The following is a 17848-nucleotide window of genomic DNA, read 5'->3' on the forward strand; positions in this document are numbered from 1 at the left end:
ATTGATCCTGTATGGTGAACGGTGTAAACATTTTTAAAAAATCCAAAATTGCTGCTTTTTTTGTAACATATTACAAAATTTGAAAAAAAATATTTCAGTTTCGTATATTCAAATGGTCTATCAAAAAAAAAAGTACATATCACGGTACAAAAAATGTGTCCTCATACCACCGCTTATACGGAAAAATGAAAAAGTTATAGGTTGTCAAAATAGAGGGATTTTAAACTAACTAATTGGGTTAAAGGACATCTATAGTGCAAAATAACTTATCCCCTATCCGAAGGATAGGGGATAAGTTATAGATCGCGGGGGGTCCGAGCGCTGGGGCCCCCCCGCGATCTTCGGTACGGGGCCGCGGCAATATACAGGAAAGGGGGCGTTCCGTCCCCGCATGACGTGCTGGCCGACACGCCCCCTCCATGAATCCCATAGAGATACATGGAGGGGGAGTGTCTGCCGCGGCTTTCTGCTGGGGACGAAACTTCACTTCCGGCAGACTGCCGCAGCCCCGTCCAGGAGATCCCGGGGGGCCCCAGCGCTCGGACCCCCCGCGATCTATAACTTATCCCCTATCCTTTGGATAGGGGATAAGTTATTTTGCGCTGGAGTACTCCTTTAAAAAGTTTGAGATTTTTTTTAAAGTGGTACAATAATAGAAAAGTATACAATCATGGGTATCATTTTAATCATATTTACCAACAGAATAAAGAAATCATGTAATTTTTAACATAAATTGTACAGCATGAAAACGAAACCTTCCAAAATTACAAAATTGCGGTTTTCTTTTCAATTTCCCCATACAAATATTTTTTATTTTGCCATACATTTTTATGGTAAAGTGAGTGTTGTAATTATAAAGGACAACTGTTTGCACAAGAAACAAGCCCTCCCACTTGTCTGTGGATGGAAATATAAAAGAGTGCAGTGCTGAAAAACGTATCACCTATCCTAAGGATAGGGGGTAAGTTTCAGATTGTGGGGGGTCCGACCACTGGGGTCCCTGGCTCGCTGGCCAGATAGCGGGTGTTGACCACCGCATGAAGAAGCGGCCGACACGCTCCCTCAATACATCGCTATGGCAGAGCCGGAGATTGCCGAAGGCAGCGTTCCGGCTCTGCCATAGAGTTGTATTGAGGAGGTGCGTCAGCTGCCGCTTAGGCGGTGGTCAACATGCCCCCTTCTCGCTGGCTGCCAGGGCCCCGTACAGGAGATCACGGGGGGGGGGGGGGGGTCGGACCCCCGCAATCTGAAACTTATCCCCTTATCCTTAGGATAGGGGATACGTTTTTCAGCACTGCATATCTCCTTTAAGGCCAAAATAGGCTGTGTCCTTAAGGGGTTAATACATTTGGTGCAGGTACACATTACCACCTCACAAACTAAAGGAGTAGAAAAATTGTTCATCTAAACCTTCCTTGAGAAATGTCCCCCAGCGTTTCCAAACCAGGGTGCCTCCAGTTGTTGCAAAACTACAACTCCCAGCATGCCCGGACAACTGAAGGCTGTCTAGGCACGCTGGTAATTGTAGTTTTGCAACAGCTGGAGGTCCACTGGTTGCCCTAAAGGGTTTCAACCACTGTTACTTTCCCTAACACAGGAGAATTACACCACTCTCATCTAGTTCAGTAGGTTATAACCCTTTACAACCTCTTCACCGTGTACACCACATAACGCTCCGCAGCACTACTCGTAGTAGGTGTGGCCAGCTGTAAGACCTTTACGCCGCCAGGCATCATGGGACTTGTAGTTTGCTATAGACTTCAGCCACCTATTTGCCTGAGTTATATCCATTAATTCCCACTATTTTAAGGATAAACCCATCCGGCAGTAATCTACATGTAATATTATTATTATCTTGACAGATAATTCGCATCCTGCGTTCACCTAACAAGAAATAAAGGCCATTTCCTGGGTATTTCCGGGTCAGGCACTAAGGAAGGCAGCCCTGGTGGGGTCTTCGCGGCGCCTGGGTCTCTCGGTGGCTTCTGGGAGTCGATCTTTCCGCTTTCGGCCCTAGGACAGGCAAGATGGGTGAGTGAGGCTCTGCGGCGTGGAGCGGGGCCGGGGCGGCCGGAGAGCGGGCTGGGAGGCGCTGTATGCTCCGGGAAGGAGGCTTCTCTCCCCGCTGGGCTTGTGTATCACGCCTGGGGCTCGGGGAGATGTAAGCGGCGGGATCTGTACACCATGAGGCTGCGGGGAGCGGGCGCCATGATAGGCTGCATCACCCAAGTGCGGCTTATACCCTGGAGGCTGCGGTACCGCATGATCTGAACATGGCCGCATCCCATACTGTTTCCCAACCAGGGTGACTCCAGCTGTTTCAAAACAACTCCCAGCCAACGGCTGACCGGGCATGCTGGGAGTTGTAGTTTGGTAACAGCTGAAGGCACCTCAGTTGTGAAGAGAACTCGTGCACATTGTCAGGTACTGCCCTGTGTAATGTCACATCCCTCTATATAACACCATAGTGCTCCCTAGGGATGTAGATGGCCCAGAAGATATTGGTCTTACATACAGTTTCATTATTATTCAGACTATTTTAGTTATGTGTATTTAAGGTGTATTCCCAACCATAGTGCCAGGGCCCCCACCTCACAATCAATGAGGGTGAAGCAGATCTAGAGTTGTGGCCCCATAGACTGTTTCCACTGGTGGTAACTTTTAAATGTAACAAATGTTGTGTGATTTTTTTTGGTAGAAGAATACTGTGACCAGATGTCAGTCATTTATAAAATGCCAAACCAACTTGGTGTGTTTCTGAGATTTTGGGTTCAGTGGTACTCTAATCGCAGCAAAATCTTGGCCATAAAGAAATCCTGTCAGTTTAGCAGTGGTGTATCTTCCCCTTTTCTTAAATAAAAATCCTTGAATCATATGTGAATCACATGACTTGTCAAGATAAAATATTCAGGGGAGTAAAGCCTACCCTAAAGCCCACTGTCTGCAGAGCGCATGCGCTTGAAGATTTTACACAGCTCTCACGTCTTGATGACTCGAGAGCTTTGCGTCCCTGGAGAGCGATCTGTGCGGTGTAACTGCGCATGCGTCGGGCCATCGCTACGCCTGACTTCTGTTGCAAGTGCCCAGCGCATGTGCAGTCTATCAGGATGTGAGAGCTGTGTGAAATCTTAAAGCGCATGCGCTCTGCAGACAGCTCTGTGCTCCGGGGGGGGGGGGGGGGGGGCGCATGTGAAGAAAATGTAATATGCAAACCACAGAGGCCCCTGCAATCTAGCATGCAGTACAACACCGGTCACGGCCCCTTCCATAGACTTGCATCGCGGGGCGTGACATCACACGGGGGCAGAGTTGTGATGTCACAATACTTTGGCCCCTCAGTCGTGACCCGGTATAATCAGAGGCTGCAGCGCTGAGTGCAGCTCCCACGGGTGGGTGATGCATGTTAGATTGTGGGGGTCCCCAGCGGCAGGACTCCCGTGATCAGACATCTTATCCCCTATCCTTTGGAAAGGGGATAAGATGTCTTGGGGCCGGAGTACCCCTTTGGATGGATAGCTGCAGCCACTAGCACTTGGGGTTCACAAGTAACTGCAGGCAGCACCTGTACATGTCACTACTAGAAGAAAAGTCCAGTTGCTTTATGCAATGCTGGATTTCACACAGCTGATGATGCCAATGTGTAAGAGTGCCCTTGACTCTTCCCTGACATGTCAGGAGAGGATCAGTTTCACGTGCCTGACCTTTTTTTGTTTATGCCTTTTCACAAAAAGGTGCACTTCATAAAACCTGTCAATATTATGCCTATTGCCAAAATCTGTGGATTACAGCTCAAAATCTGCAGAAATGTGTAAACCAAAATATAGACGAAAAAAGGGGCAAACACTGATAAATGCCAGGCACTTTCCTTACAACTTCTGTGTAGAAATGGGGACAAGTTGAGATGCTACAGATTAGACACATCAGGATTAGTTTTTCAGAATATTAATACATCTAGCTCAGTTGTTGGTCCTGGTCATTGACACATGAAATACAGTGCATAAAGCAAAGGTTTATCACTAAACACCTTTTTATATTAACACTCCCTTTCTTATTTTTTTTTTTTCAGGCAAGTGCCGTGGTCTGCGTACAGCAAGAAAGCTCCGTAACCACCGACGTGAGCAGAAATGGCATGACAAGCAGTACAAGAAGGCCCACTTGGGGACTGCTCTCAAGGCTAACCCTTTTGGAGGTGCTTCCCACGCCAAAGGAATTGTCCTGGAAAAAGTGTAAGTGTTCCCTCCTATGGGGCTGTCTGAGCACCTTGTATGCTCAGGCCTGGGTTCACACCACGTTTTTGCAATGTAATCCCTTTTTGATTTAAAAAAAAAATTACTCAAAACCTGGCTAAACCTTTATCAAAACGTGTGTGCAAATTTGAATCCGTATACAGCTCGAAAAATGATTGCCGGTTGCATCGGTTTTTAAGAAAAAAATTTATTTTAACTTTTCATTCATTATGAATAAAGTTTCACTTGTTTAATTAAAATTCTAAGAAAAAAAAACTGTGCAAAGTCTAAAACCAGATCTAACCGTACACACATCGTTCTGTACGGTTCCCATTGCCTCCCATGTTAAAAAAAAGTGTACGTTTCAATACGGTTTTTCACCTGGACCAAAAACTGGTAGGCTATGGTTTTGGGTACGGGAAAAAAACTGACAAAACCGTACAGGATGCAAAACGGACTCAACCTGATGCATCGTTTGGCATACAGTTTTCAATGGAGAGTCAATGCATACGGTCTTCAGTGCGGTTCTGTACAGTTTTCAAATTGAAAACGTATACGGGGACTGTATTGCAAAAACATGGTGTGAAGCCAGCCTTAGAAGGAACGTTTGAGGGGAAACGACTGATATTCCCTGTCATTCCTTATCCTACAAATGTGTAACATCTCTAACCATTGTTGATTCAGTACCTTGGATAATGTAACACATACTGTGATCTGGAGCCTCCACTATTGTAATGTGTGATCAGGAGCCTCCACTATTGTAATATATGTGTGATCTGGAGCCTCCTTTTAAATATACTGTGTGAAGTCTTATTCAAGTCTATCTTGCTATCTAGAGGTGTTGAGGCTAAACAGCCCAACTCTGCCATCAGGAAATGTGTCAGAGTGCAACTGATCAAGAACGGCAAGAAGATCACCGCCTTCGTCCCAAATGACGGCTGCTTGAACTTTATTGAGGTAAATATGATCAGGAAACACATTATCTAATTTTTTTCACCCTCAACTGGAGATGAGCAAAGTTAGTGATTTGATTAACCACTAACCTCGCAGCTCGGCATTTGCCTGCATTAAATAAGTTCAGCTTTCAGGTGCTCCGGTGGGCTGGAAAAGGTGGATACAGTCCTAGGAGAGAGTCTCCAGCCCACCGGAGCACCTGAAAGCTGAACTAATTTATGCAGGCTAAAGTCAGCAACCGCCGAGAAGTTTGTGACGAATCGAATCACTGTAACTTCGCTCATCTCTACCCTCAACCAATTACAACAGCAATTATATCAAGAGTTATTGCAGCAGAAGACTGGCATTGCCCCTTGAACCATAGACTTACATTGTTAACTCTTAACATTTCATTAATGGTTCTGAACTGTCGAAACAGATGGACTGTATTACAGTAAGAATGGCCGCCCCTCCAGTGTTTATGAAGTTTGTCCCTATTTACATGCTTTGTTTTTAGTGTGTATGGTGGCAAAGCTACTCAAGTACACTAATGTCTGCAGGGTTAAATAGTCCGACAGAGGCCAGTGTTTCTTAGGGTACGTTCACATGGGCGGATTTATTTGCGGGTTTCCCACTGCGTATTTGAAAGGGGGCAGGCTCTTTGCGGTTGTCCGCAGATTTTCTGCGTAAAATCTGCTGCGGAGAGCAGAGAAGGGCCTGCCCACTCTCAAATACGCAGCGGGAAACCCGCAAATAAATCCACCCATGTGAATGTACCCTTAGTGTGTGTGTTTAAACAGAGGTCTTCATTGTGGTGTGAAGAGGGCTTTAGTGATGTCAGGAGCCTCATCCTTTTAATGCAACTTTCCTCACTTGAGTTGTGATTATTTGGGGTGTGAACACCAGACCCCAGTTTGCACATTGCTGGCCTGGTCTTTAATGAGTTGTACTAGAGTTGCAAAAATATGTGCAGCAGACACACATGATGCCCATTGGCTGGATCTTTCATATGAGCCATAAACATGTTTAAAATCCTTTAACAGATTAGTTAGAAAACAGCAGACCGGTACACCATATACTCCGCTCTCTAAGGTTCCTGTATTGAAACGTAATGGATGTCCAATTAACTGTTACCATGTAAGGCAAATGGGAACACCTCTTTTATTTGCTAGAAGCCTGTAGTGTATAACACTCTACGGTGGTATTGCCAATCAATGTTTGCTGTGACATTAGATTATCAATCCATTGACCTGTTTTCTGCATACTGGGCAGGTTTTTGTACAGTAAAATTTGTCTCTGTAAACTTGTGACTAAAAATTAATCTTTCTTTGTCCTAGGAAAACGACGAAGTTTTGGTTGCTGGATTTGGTCGAGCTGGTCATGCCGTTGGTGATATTCCCGGTGTCCGCTTCAAGGTTGTTAAAGTAGCCAATGTGTCTCTGCTGGCCTTGTACAAAGGCAAGAAGGAGAGACCAAGATCATAAACTTGTTCTGTTATCCTCTTGTTAAATAAACAACTTTCACAAATTCAGGGTTGTCTTCTCTAGTTTCACACTTTATCTGACTATTTGGGTTGTTTGTTCATTTTTGGTGTCTATTACCTTGTCCATATGGAATGTCTGCATCATGGGCCACAATGCATCCAATTTTTAGCAATTCTACAAAGCATGAAGGAGGTATTGCGAAGACTGGTTACTTCTAATTTACTATAATGGAATAATTCTATTTCCAGAATCTTTGTTGTTTTAACCCTTAGAGGAAAACATCCACAATGGGACTTTAAAACAAGCTCAGGAGCGAAGCTCGCTTCAAAGCTGGTGAGTGACTGCTCTTAACAGCCAGGACTCTCCACTAATGCCAGATATCAGTGATCACACCGATGTCCAGAATTAACCCACTCGATCCAAAATTTATTTTCATAGTGGGAGCTAAAAGTGTAAAATCTGTGCTAATTAGGTTAGAAGGGCTGATAAAAATGAAAAAAAATTCCCATATTACCCCCAAAAGTGTGTGAGAAAAAAAAATTGCTGCTTGCCTAAATATCCTAACTATTAAAATATGTTAATGATAGAGATAAGCGAATTTTAAATAAAAAATTGATTTGACCAAATCTTCTGAAAAAATTTGTTTTGGTCCGAATTTATTTGTGGCAAATCTGTATTAAAAATGGCCATTTGTGGACTACAGAGAGCCTCAATAGGGGGTGTAGAAAACTGCCTTGCAGTAACACGCATGGGTGTGTGCTGGGTTAGTGAAATGCTGTTCAGTTTGACATGCTGATTAGAGGCGTCACTTTTAGAATCGGTCGCAGAGAGGCACAATCAGTATGAGGATATCATATAGTGGCTGAATGACATGGCCTGGAGTTGGTGGCAGCATGAGAGATCATATAGTTGCAGTATTAGAAAGCCTGGAGGTAGCATCAGCATGAGGAGAACATATGGTGGAAGAATGAAAGCCGGGAGGTAGCATCAGGAGTCCTGAAAGTGACCGGGTGATATAGTGGGGCGGTGGGTGGCAATACCAGTACCCAGTGACAAAGGTGGGTGAATAAAAGAACTTGGTATGAGGTGTGGCATTAGGTGGGTGGAAGGATCAGAATAGTAGATGAGGCAGGTAGGCAGAAGAAAATGGTCTCTTGTAAAAGTGTTAGTGTGCACCAGTAAGTATTGATGATATTCATTATGTAAAACACAACTTTCTTGATCTCAGACCAGAACAGGAGACGCCGTGAGATGGCCGGAGCCAGGTGAGGGGACATCCGGCCGCCATTACAGATGATCAGATCACTGTGGCAGCGCTGAGGGCGATCCGATCATCTATTTTATTATGCGCATTGCCACAGATGCTGTGATCTGTACAGATCACGGCATCTGAGGGGTTAATGGCGGACCTCTGCACGATCGTAGATGTCGGCCATTTCCGTCGGGTCCCTGGCTGCTATCAGAACCTGCCGTGTATGACGGGAGCACCGCTCAGATGCTTGCGGTTATACACAAAATGTAAATGTACGTCCTGGTGTGGGAAGTACTGCCAAACCAGGACGTACATTTAAGTCCATGGTCGTTAAGGTTAAAATGGGCTTGGTCCTTAATGGGTTAAACATACTGATTTGATTTAAAAGTTTGCGATTTTTTTTTAAGTGGTACAATAGAAAAGTATGTTATCAGGGTATCATTTTAATCGTATTGACCCACAAAATAAAGAAAACGTCATTTTTTACCTTAAATTGTACAGCGTGAAAACAAAACCTTCCAAAATGTGCAAAATTGTGGTTTTCTTTTCAATTTCCCCACACATAGTATGTTTTTGATTGCGCCATATATTTTATGGTAAAATTAGTGATGTCATTAAAAAGGACAACTGGTCGCACAAAAAACAAGCCCTCATACACGTCAGTGGATGAAAATACAAGAATGATGATTTTTAGAAGGCAAGGAGGAAAAAACGAAAACATAAATAAAATTTGCTGTGTTGTGGCCAAAATGGGCTGAGTCCTTAAGGGGTTAAACCTTTTCCTTACAAAAAGTAAGGCACAATCCCAAGGATCTACAAAGACATAAATGAAGGAGGAATATTTGGACAGTAAGACAGTGTGGGCCTGATGAGACGCCTCTGTGCGTGAAACGGACTCTGTTGCCTGGTGCACGCCACTGCCTCCACTCCCCAGCATGCCTGGACAGTCAATGGCTGTCCGACAATGCTGGGAGTTGTTTTGCAACAGCTGGAGGTTCCATTTAGGAAACCGTGCCGTACAAGACATTTTACATTTTTAGGGGGGGGGGAGACAGTGTAAGGGTGTGTATGTAGTGTTTTACTCTTTATTGTGTCAGTGTAGTGTTTTTAGGGTACATTCACACGAACGGGGGTTCACAGTGAGGTTCCCGCTTCACAGTGAGTTTCTACAGCTTAACCCCCCCCCCCCCCAGGCAATTTCAGCAGGCATCCTGTGGCAATGCCTAGGGGGTCCAGACACTCCCCATAATTGCGATCGGCGTGATCAGCCGGTCAATTCTGACTGGTGAATTGAGTTTTTTTCCAGGCCAATTGGGTCTCTGGTGACCCGATGGCCTAGAGAATAAGGGTGAAAACTGGGCGCTCCCGTACCCCAGCTGGACCAGCACCAAAACCCATTCACTTTAATGATCCGACCGGATTCAAACAGTGACTCCGGTCGGCTCATTTCTGCCCTGTATGTGGTTTTGTGAATGGACCTAAAACCGTAGTATTATGCAAGGCTGCAAACGGGATGCGAATGCAGCCTTATGTACACAAGTTATGCAGCGGTGGGCAGTGGACGTGACGTGATCCTCTGGTGAGTGGCCGTCTCTGAAGGACCATAGTTTGGAGACCACTGTGGCCCTCCAGATCTTGCAAAACTACAACTCCCAGCATGCATGGACAGCAAACGGCTGTCTGGGCATGCTGGGAGTTGTAGTTTGTGCCTCCAGCTGTTGCATAACTACAACTCCTAGCATGCCCTTCGGCTGTCAGTGCATGCTGGGAGTTGTAGTTTTTAAACAGCTGGAGGCACACTGGTTGGAAAATACTGAGTTATGTTCTGTTATCCAACTGTTTCCCCACCAGTGTGCCTCCAGGTGTTGCAAAACTACAACTCCCAGCATGCATGGTCTATCATTGCATGCTGAGAGTTGTAATTTTGCAACAGCTGTCGGTTTGCGCCCCCACCACCCAAAAAAAAAAGTCCAGGATACATTCACATGAGCGGGGGTTTAAGCTGCAGAAACTCACTGTAAAGCGGGAAACTCACTGTGAACCCCTGCCCGTGTGAATATACCCTAAAAACACTACACTACACTGACACAAAATAAAGAGTAAAACACTACATATACACACATCCTTACTGTTACCCCTCCCTAAAAATTAAAAACGTCTCGTACGGCACTGTTTCTGAAATGGAACCTCCAGCTGTTGCAAAACACCACCACCCAGCATTGTCGCACAGCCATTGACTGTCCAGGCATGCTGGGAGTTTTGCCCCCCAAAAACATTTTCCGCAAAATTAGCTCTCCAAAAACCAAATTTTGCTCCTTTTCTGAGCCCTGAAGTGCGTCCGCAGAGCACTTTACATCCACACGTATGGGTTATTTCCATACTCAGAAGAAATGGGGTCACAAATTTTGGGGGCCTTTTCTCCTATTACCACTTGTGAAAATGAAAACTTTGAGGTAACACCAGCATTTTAGTGAAAAAAAATAATTTCATTTTCACGTTCAACTTTAACAAAAGTTCATCAATCACCTGTGGGGTGTTAAGGCTCCCTATACCGCTTATGTTTTTTTGAGGGGTGTAGTTTCCCAAATAGTGTGCCATGTGTGTTTTTTTTTTTTTTTTTCTGTTCTGGCACCATAGGGGACTTCCTTAAACGGTTGCCGTCTAAGGACGAGCCGGCTCGCCCTGAGACGGTACCCGTTGTATGACGCAGGCTCCCAACTCGAGCTCGCGTCATACCAGCTGGCCGCCAGCTGATTCTTGTAGCTGAGGGCTGGCATTAATAGCCGGACGCATGTTAGTTATTGACAGCAGCGTCTAAAGGGACATTTAAACCATCCCTGGTGGGGTGGATCACCCCCTCCCCCCTGCAGCACGATCGCAGGGAGGGGGGCGATCCACTGCTGAGGTTGCCGGAGGGCTTACCGCTCGTCCTATGCCAGCTGCTGTGCTGTAAATGAAAAAGCCTGATAGGACCAGGCTTTATCAATTGAGCGCAGAGCTCACAGATCAATGTGGTTCTATGAAACCACATTGATCTGTATGAGGAATCTACTGATTCCTTCTAAAAGTAAAAGTGTAAAAAAAAAAAAGTTGAATAAAAAGTTTAAATAAACACCCATTAACCCGTTCCTTATTGAAAGTTTAAGTCACCCCGCTTTTCCGAAATTCCATATAAAAAATATGTAACCATAATAAAAATAAACATACTGTATGTGGTATCACCACGTGTGTAAATGTCCGAACTCTAAAAATATATTGTTTATTAAACCGCACGGTCAATCGCGTACAAGTCCAAAATAGCGTATTTTTGGCCACTTTTTAAATAATAAAAAATTAATAAAAAGCTATTAAAAAGTCTGATCAATACAAAAATGGTACCGCTAAAAACTTCAGATCGCTGCGCAAAAAATGAGACCTCCTACCGCCCCGTACACATAAAATAAAAAAGTTATAGGGGTCAGAAGATGACAATTTTAAACGTATACATTTTCCTGCATGTAGTTATGATTTTTCCAGAAGTACAACAAAATCAAACCTACATAAGTAGGGTATCGTTTTAATAGTATGGACCTACAAAATAAAGATACCGAAAAAAAATGTATTGCGTAGAAGCAGAAGTTACAAAATAGTGTATTTTTTCTTCAATTTTGTCGCCCAATGATTTTTTTTTTTTGCTGTAGATTTTTGGGTAAAATGACTGATATCATTACAAAGTAGAATTGATGGCGCAAAAAATAAGCCATCATATGGATTTTTAGGTGCAGAATTGAAAGGGTTATGATTTTTGTAAATGTAAGGAGGAAAAAACTAAAGTGGAATAATGCTCGGTCCTTAAGGGGTTAATGCGACATGCCCCCCCAAAAACCATTTCAGCAAAATTCTCTCTCCAGTTTTCAGTTTTCTCCTCCACTTTGCTGCTATTCCTGTGAAACACCGAAAGGGTTAACAAACTAAGTATCATTTTAAATACTTTGAGGGGTGCAGTTTTCCTAATAGGGGTCCAATATGAGGGATTCCTAACACAAAGACCCTCATTGAATTACTTCAAAACTGAACTGGTCCCTGAAACATTCAGATTTTGAAATTTTCGTGAAAAATTGCTGCTAAATTTTAAAGCCCTCTTATGTGTTCAAAAAGTAAAAACACGTCAACTTTATGATGCAAACATAAAGTAGACATATTGTATATGTTAATCAATATATAATTTATTTGGCATGTCCATTTTCCTTTACAAGTAGAGTTTCAAAGTTAGAAAAAAGCAAAATTTTCAAATTTTTTATAAATTTTTCACTAAGAAATGATTCAAGTATCGACGAAAATTTACCACTAACATAAAGTAGGATATATCACGAAAAAACAAGCTCGGAATTGAATTCATAAGTAAAAGCATCCCAGAGTTATTAATGCATAAAGTGACATAGGTCAAATTTGCGAAAAAATGGCCGGGTCCTTAAAGGGGTACTCCAGTACCACAGTTTTATGGTTATCTAGCGTGTTTGTAGTGAGTTTAGCACTATTGTGATTCACGTTATACATCTGTCCACAGCATCTCTGTTTTTTACTGACCTCTTTTCTGTGACGGAAGTTCAGTAGTTTTTTTGGTTGCTTTTGACTGATGTCCACACCTGCGGCCATGTTTGTTCACTGTTGTGGACAAGATGTCAGTGTTGCAGCTGTTGCTGTTTTTTTTTCCTCCTGCAATGAAATAAAAAAAAAAAGCCGGCCACAAACAGGGCTGGGCGGCAACGCAAAACAAGTTGGGCAGGGCAATGAAAGAGGATACAGGCTACAAGGCATGCTGGGAGCTGTAGTTTCGAAAACAAAGGCAAAACAGAAATAGATGCTAAGAAAGGAAAAGAAAGACAAACAAAGAGCAAGCACGAGACCAGAGATAACAAGAAAACTCACCTGCAAGGGTAAGTAGAAACTGAAAAAACACATTGGCCACCGGAGTACCAATTTAAAGGGGTACTCCGGTGAAATCCTTTTTTCTTTTAAATCAACTGGTGGCAGAAAGTTAAACATATTTATAAATTACTTCTATTAAAAAACCTTCCTGTACTTATTAGCTGCTGAATACTGCAGAGGAAATTATTTTCTTTTTCTAATGCTCTCTGATGACATCACGAGCACAGTGCTCTCTGCTGAAGTTATTATAATAATCACAATATAAAAAAGATAGTCGCACTCACCAGAGAAGATATACTTCAACAGCAGCTTTTATTCCAACGGTGAACAAGTGTAAGGAACACAAATAGATAGTCCGGGATATTCCAAGCGGGGAGCGCGAGCGGCAGCTCAGACGCGGGGCATACCAATGAGGAGGCGACTAGTTTCGCATCATTATACGCTTCTTCCGGCCGCTTCTTAAAGCCATGGGGCCTCTGGGCATGAATGAAAGACAAGATTTTTCAGCATTTTTGTGAGTCATGTATCTCTTTAGTGGTTTTAAGTTATGTATTGATGTTTTTTATGCATTTTTTATGTTTTGTACAATTTATATATTTTTCAATTGTTCACTACATATGGTCCGGTGTATAAATACATGGCTACCACTGAAGGGAGGCGTATACCTGTTGGCCCGAAGAAGCGTCTAATGACGCGAAACTAGTCGCCTCCTCATTGGTATGCCCTGCGTCTGAGCTGCCACTCGGCTCCCTGCTTGGAATATCCCGGACTATCTATTTGTGTTCCTTACACTTGTTCACCGTTGGAATAAAAGCTGCTGTTGAAGTATATCTTCTCTGGTGAGTGCGACTATCTTCTTTATATTGTGGATGTTCAGAGACTGTTTTCTATAACGAGTAAGTACCGCAGCTATCAGAATAGCCGGTATTCCGTTCCATGTTAGAAATTTGGAGTTGGTGTATAGGGCGAAGTGGATTTGGCAGTGCCTTGTTTTCCTGTGGTTTCTTTTGAATTAGATTATTATAATAATAACGCTTTATTTATTGTTGTCCATAGTGGGATTTGAACCCAAGTCCCCAGCACTGCAAGGCAGCAGTGCTAACCACTGAGCCACCATGCTGCCCTTAGCATACATCTGCTAGGCATGGTTGCTAAAATGGACAGAGATGTCAGCAGAGAGCATTGTGCTCGTGATGTCATCAGTGTTCCAAAAATAAAGGAATTTCCTCTGTAGCATTCAGCAGCTAATAAGTACTGGAAGGATTAAGATTTTTTAATAGAAGTAATTTACAAATATGTTTAACTTTCTGCCACCAGTTGATTTAAAAGAAAAAAGGTTTTCACCGGAGTACCCCTTTAAGGGGTTAACCTGTTGGGGACGAAGGGCGTATGCATACGCCCTTGCGTCCTGGTACTTAAGGACGAAGGGCGTATCCATACGCCCGTGGGAATTTCGGCCCCCGCAGCGTGCCGGGCGGGGACCGGGTCGGGGTGACTGCTGATATCTATCAGCAGGCACCCCGTGCAAATGCCCAGGGGGGTCATTAGACCCCCCCATGTCGGCGATCGGCGCAAATCGCAAGTGAATTCACACTTGCGATTTGCGCCGATTCCGGGTCATTACGGGTCTATGGTGACCCGGTGACCCGGAATAGAAGGGGGATCGCGGGTGTCTAAGACACCCACGATCCCCCTAAAGCGATAGGAGTGAGGTGGCAGAGTTGCCACCCCTCCTATCCCTGCTATTGGTGGTCTAGACGCGACCACCAATAGCAGATCTGGGGCGGAGGGGTTTACTTTCGTTTTCCCCGTCCTGCCCTCCCACAATAGGCGGGGCAGAACGGGGAAAACGAAGAGGAGCGGCGCCGGAGTCCACTTACCCCTCCAGAGGCAGCGGAGCGACAGGGATCGGCGGTCGGCGACGGAGATCTGCGGCGGCGTGCGGCAGAAGAGGACGGCTCCCGGATGCGACGGAAGCTGGTGAGTAGTTGCCTAGCAACATCTAGAGGGCTACAGTCTGAGACCACTATAGTGGTCTCTAGACTGTAGCCCTCCAGATGTTGCAAAACTACAACTCCCAGCATGCCCAGACAGCTGTTTGCTGTGTGGGCATGCTGGAATTTGTAGTTTTGCAACAGCTGGAGGTCTGCAGTTTAGAGACCACTGCACAGTGATCTCTATACTGCCCTCTAGATCTTGCAAAACTACAACTCCTAGCATGCCCACACAGCTGTTTGCTGTCTGGGCATGCTGGGAGTTGTAGTTTTGCAACATCTGGAGGTCCACAGTTTGGAGATCACTGTTCAGTGGTCTCTAAATTGTAGCACTCCAGATGTTGCAAAACTACAAATTCCAGCATGCCAACACAGAAAGCAGCTGTCTCGGCATGCTGGGAGTTGTAGTTGCGTACCTCCAGCTGTTGCATAACTACATCTCCCAGCATGCCCTTCTGTGATCAGACATGCTGGGAATTGTAGTTTTGCAACAGCTGGAGGCACACTGGTTGGAAAATACTGAGTTAGGTAACAGAATCCAACTCAGTATTTTCCAACCAGTGTGCCTCCAGCTGTTGCAAAACTACAATTCCCAGCATGTACTGACAGACCGTGCATGCTGGGAGTTGTAGTTTTGCAACAGCTGGAGGCTCACTGGTTGGAAAATACTGAGTTAGGTAACAGAACCGAACTGAAGGTTTTCCAACCAGTGTGCCTCCAGCTGTTGCAAAACTACAACTCCCAGCATGTACTGACAGACCGTGCATGCTGGGAGTTGTAGTTTTGCAACAGCTGGAGGCTCACTGGTTGGAAAATACTGAGTTAGGTAACAGAACCTAACTGAAGGTTTTCCAACCAGTGTGCCTCCAGCTGTTGCAAAACTACAACTCCCAGCATGTACTGACAGACCGTGCATGCTGGGAGTTGTAGTTTTGAAACAGCTGGAGGTTTGCCCCCCCCATGTGAACGTACAGGGTACATTCACACGGGTGGGTTTACAGCAAGTTTCCTGCTTCAAGTATGAGCTGCAGCAAATTTTTCGCCGCAGCGCAAATTCCTAGCGGGAAACTCACCGTAACCCGCCAGTGTGAATGTACCCTAAAAACACTACACTAACACGTAATAAAGGGTAAAACACTACATATACACCCCCTTACACTGTCCCCCCCCCCCCCCAATAAAAATGAAAAACGTATTGTACAGCAGTGTTTCCAAAATGGAGCCTCCAGCTGTTGCAAAACAACAACTCCCAGCATTTCCGGACAGCCACTGATTGTCCAGGCATGCTGGGAGTTTAGCAACAGCTGGAGGCACCCTGTTTGGGAATCACTGGCGTAGAATACCCCTATGTCCACCCCTATGCAATCCCTAATTTAGTCCTCAAATGCGTATGGTGCTCTCTCACTTTGGAGCCCTGTCGTATTTCAAGGAAACAGTTTAGGGCCACATATGGGGTATCTCCATACTCGGGAGAAATTGCACTACAAATTTTGGGGGGCTTTTTCTCCTTTTACCCCTTATAAAAAGGAAAAGTTGGGGTCTACACCAGCCTGTTAGTGTAAAAAAAAAAAATTTTTACACTAACATGCTGGTGTTGCCCTTTACTTTTTATTTTCACAAGAGGTAAAAGGAAAAAAAGACCCCCAAAATTTGTAAAACAATTTCTCCTGAGTACGGAAATACCCCATATGTAGGCGTAAAGTCCTCTGGGGGCGCATAACAAGGCTCAGGAGTGAGAGCGCACCATGTACATTTGAGGCCCGAAATTTGCGATTTGCACAGGGGGGGCTGATTTTACAGCAGTTCTGACATAAATGCAAAAAAATAAATACCCACATGTGACCCCATTTTGGAAACTACACCCCTCACGGAATGTAATAAGGGGTACAGTGAGCATTTACGCTACACAGGGGTCTGACAGATTTTTGGAACAGTGGTACGTGAAAATGAAAAATTTAATTTTTTTGTTTGCACAGCCCACTGTTCCAAAGATCTGTCAAACGCCAGTGGGGTGTAAATGCTCACTGTACCCCTTATTACATTCCATGAGGGGTGTAGTTTCCAAAATGGGGTCACATGTGGGGGGGTCCACTGTTCTGGCACCACGGGGGGCTTTGAAATGCACATGGCCCCCGACTTCCATTCCAAACAAATTATCTCTCTAAAAGCTCAATAGCGCTCCTTCTCTTCTGAGCATTGTAGTTCGCTCGCAGTGCACTTGACGTCCAAACATGGGGTATTTCCATACTCAGAAGAAATGGGGTTACAAATTTTGGGGGGCATTTTCTCCTATTTCCCTTTGTAAAAAAGTAAAATTTGGGGAAAAACCAGCATTTTAGTGGAAAAATATTTTTTTTTCATTTACACATCCGACTTTAACAAAAAGTTGTCAAACACCTGTGGGGTGTTAAGGCTCACCGTACCCCTTGTTACGTTCCTTGAGGGGTGTCGTTTCCATAATAGTGTGCGATGTGTTTTTTTTTTTGCTGTCCTGGCACCATAGGGGCTTCCTAAATGGGACATGCCCCCCAAAAACCATTTCAGAAAAACTCACTCTCCTAAATCCCATTGTTGCTCCTTCGCTTCTGAGCCCTCTAGTGCACCCGCCGAACACTTGACATACACATATGAGGTATTTTCTTACTCGAGAGAAATTGGGTTACAAATTTTGAGAGGATTTTTTTCCTTTTACCCCTTGTAAAAATTCAAAAACTGGGTCTACAAGAACATGCCAGTGTAAAAAATTAAGATTTTGAATTTTCTCCTTCACTTTGCTGCTATTCCTGTGAAACACCTAAAGGTTAACACACTTACTGATTGTCATTTTGAATACTTTGAGGGGTGCAGTTTTTATACTGGGGTCATTTATCGGGTATTTCTAACCAGAAGACCCTTCAAATCCACTTCAAACCTGAACTGGTCCCTGAAAAATTCCGATTTTGAAAATTTTGCGAAAAATTGGAAAATTGTTGCTGAACTTTGAAGCCCTCTGGTGTCTTCCAAAAGTAAAAACTCATCAATTTTATGATGCAAACATAAAGTAGACATATT

General features: G+C 44.2%; 2 protein-coding genes across 2 annotated transcripts in view; one reads left to right on the forward strand and one right to left on the reverse strand.

Moving 5' to 3' along the window:
- LOC130290868 (V-type proton ATPase subunit S1-like protein) overlaps positions 1-3050 on the reverse strand; it is a 107716-nt gene extending 104666 nt beyond the window's left edge. Inside the window, exon 1 of the mRNA XM_056539064.1 lies at positions 2927-3050. The gene's annotated coding sequence lies outside the window, so the exon portion shown is untranslated. The remainder of the gene's footprint in view (positions 1-2926) is intronic.
- Positions 1881-6690, forward strand: RPS23 (ribosomal protein S23). Its single transcript, XM_056539098.1, has 4 exons — positions 1881-2031; positions 4067-4226; positions 5063-5183; positions 6497-6690. Exons 1-4 carry the CDS (start codon positions 2028-2030, stop codon positions 6641-6643), a joined length of 432 nt encoding a protein of 143 aa, XP_056395073.1. The 5' UTR covers positions 1881-2027; the 3' UTR covers positions 6644-6690.
- The last annotated feature ends 11158 nt before the right edge of the window (positions 6691-17848 follow it).

The sequence above is a fragment of the Hyla sarda genome, chromosome 1 (assembly GCF_029499605.1).
Source record: "Hyla sarda isolate aHylSar1 chromosome 1, aHylSar1.hap1, whole genome shotgun sequence".
Taxonomy (NCBI): Eukaryota; Metazoa; Chordata; class Amphibia; order Anura; family Hylidae; genus Hyla; species Hyla sarda.

Bases quoted from the DNA above. Each gene is read 5' to 3' on its own strand.
- RPS23 (XM_056539098.1), top strand. The intron at 4,227-5,062 runs GTAAGTGTTCCC...CTTGCTATCTAG, and splicing joins GGAATTGTCCTGGAAAAAGT to AGGTGTTGAGGCTAAACAGC. The intron at 5,184-6,496 runs GTAAATATGATC...TCTTTGTCCTAG, and splicing joins GCTGCTTGAACTTTATTGAG to GAAAACGACGAAGTTTTGGT.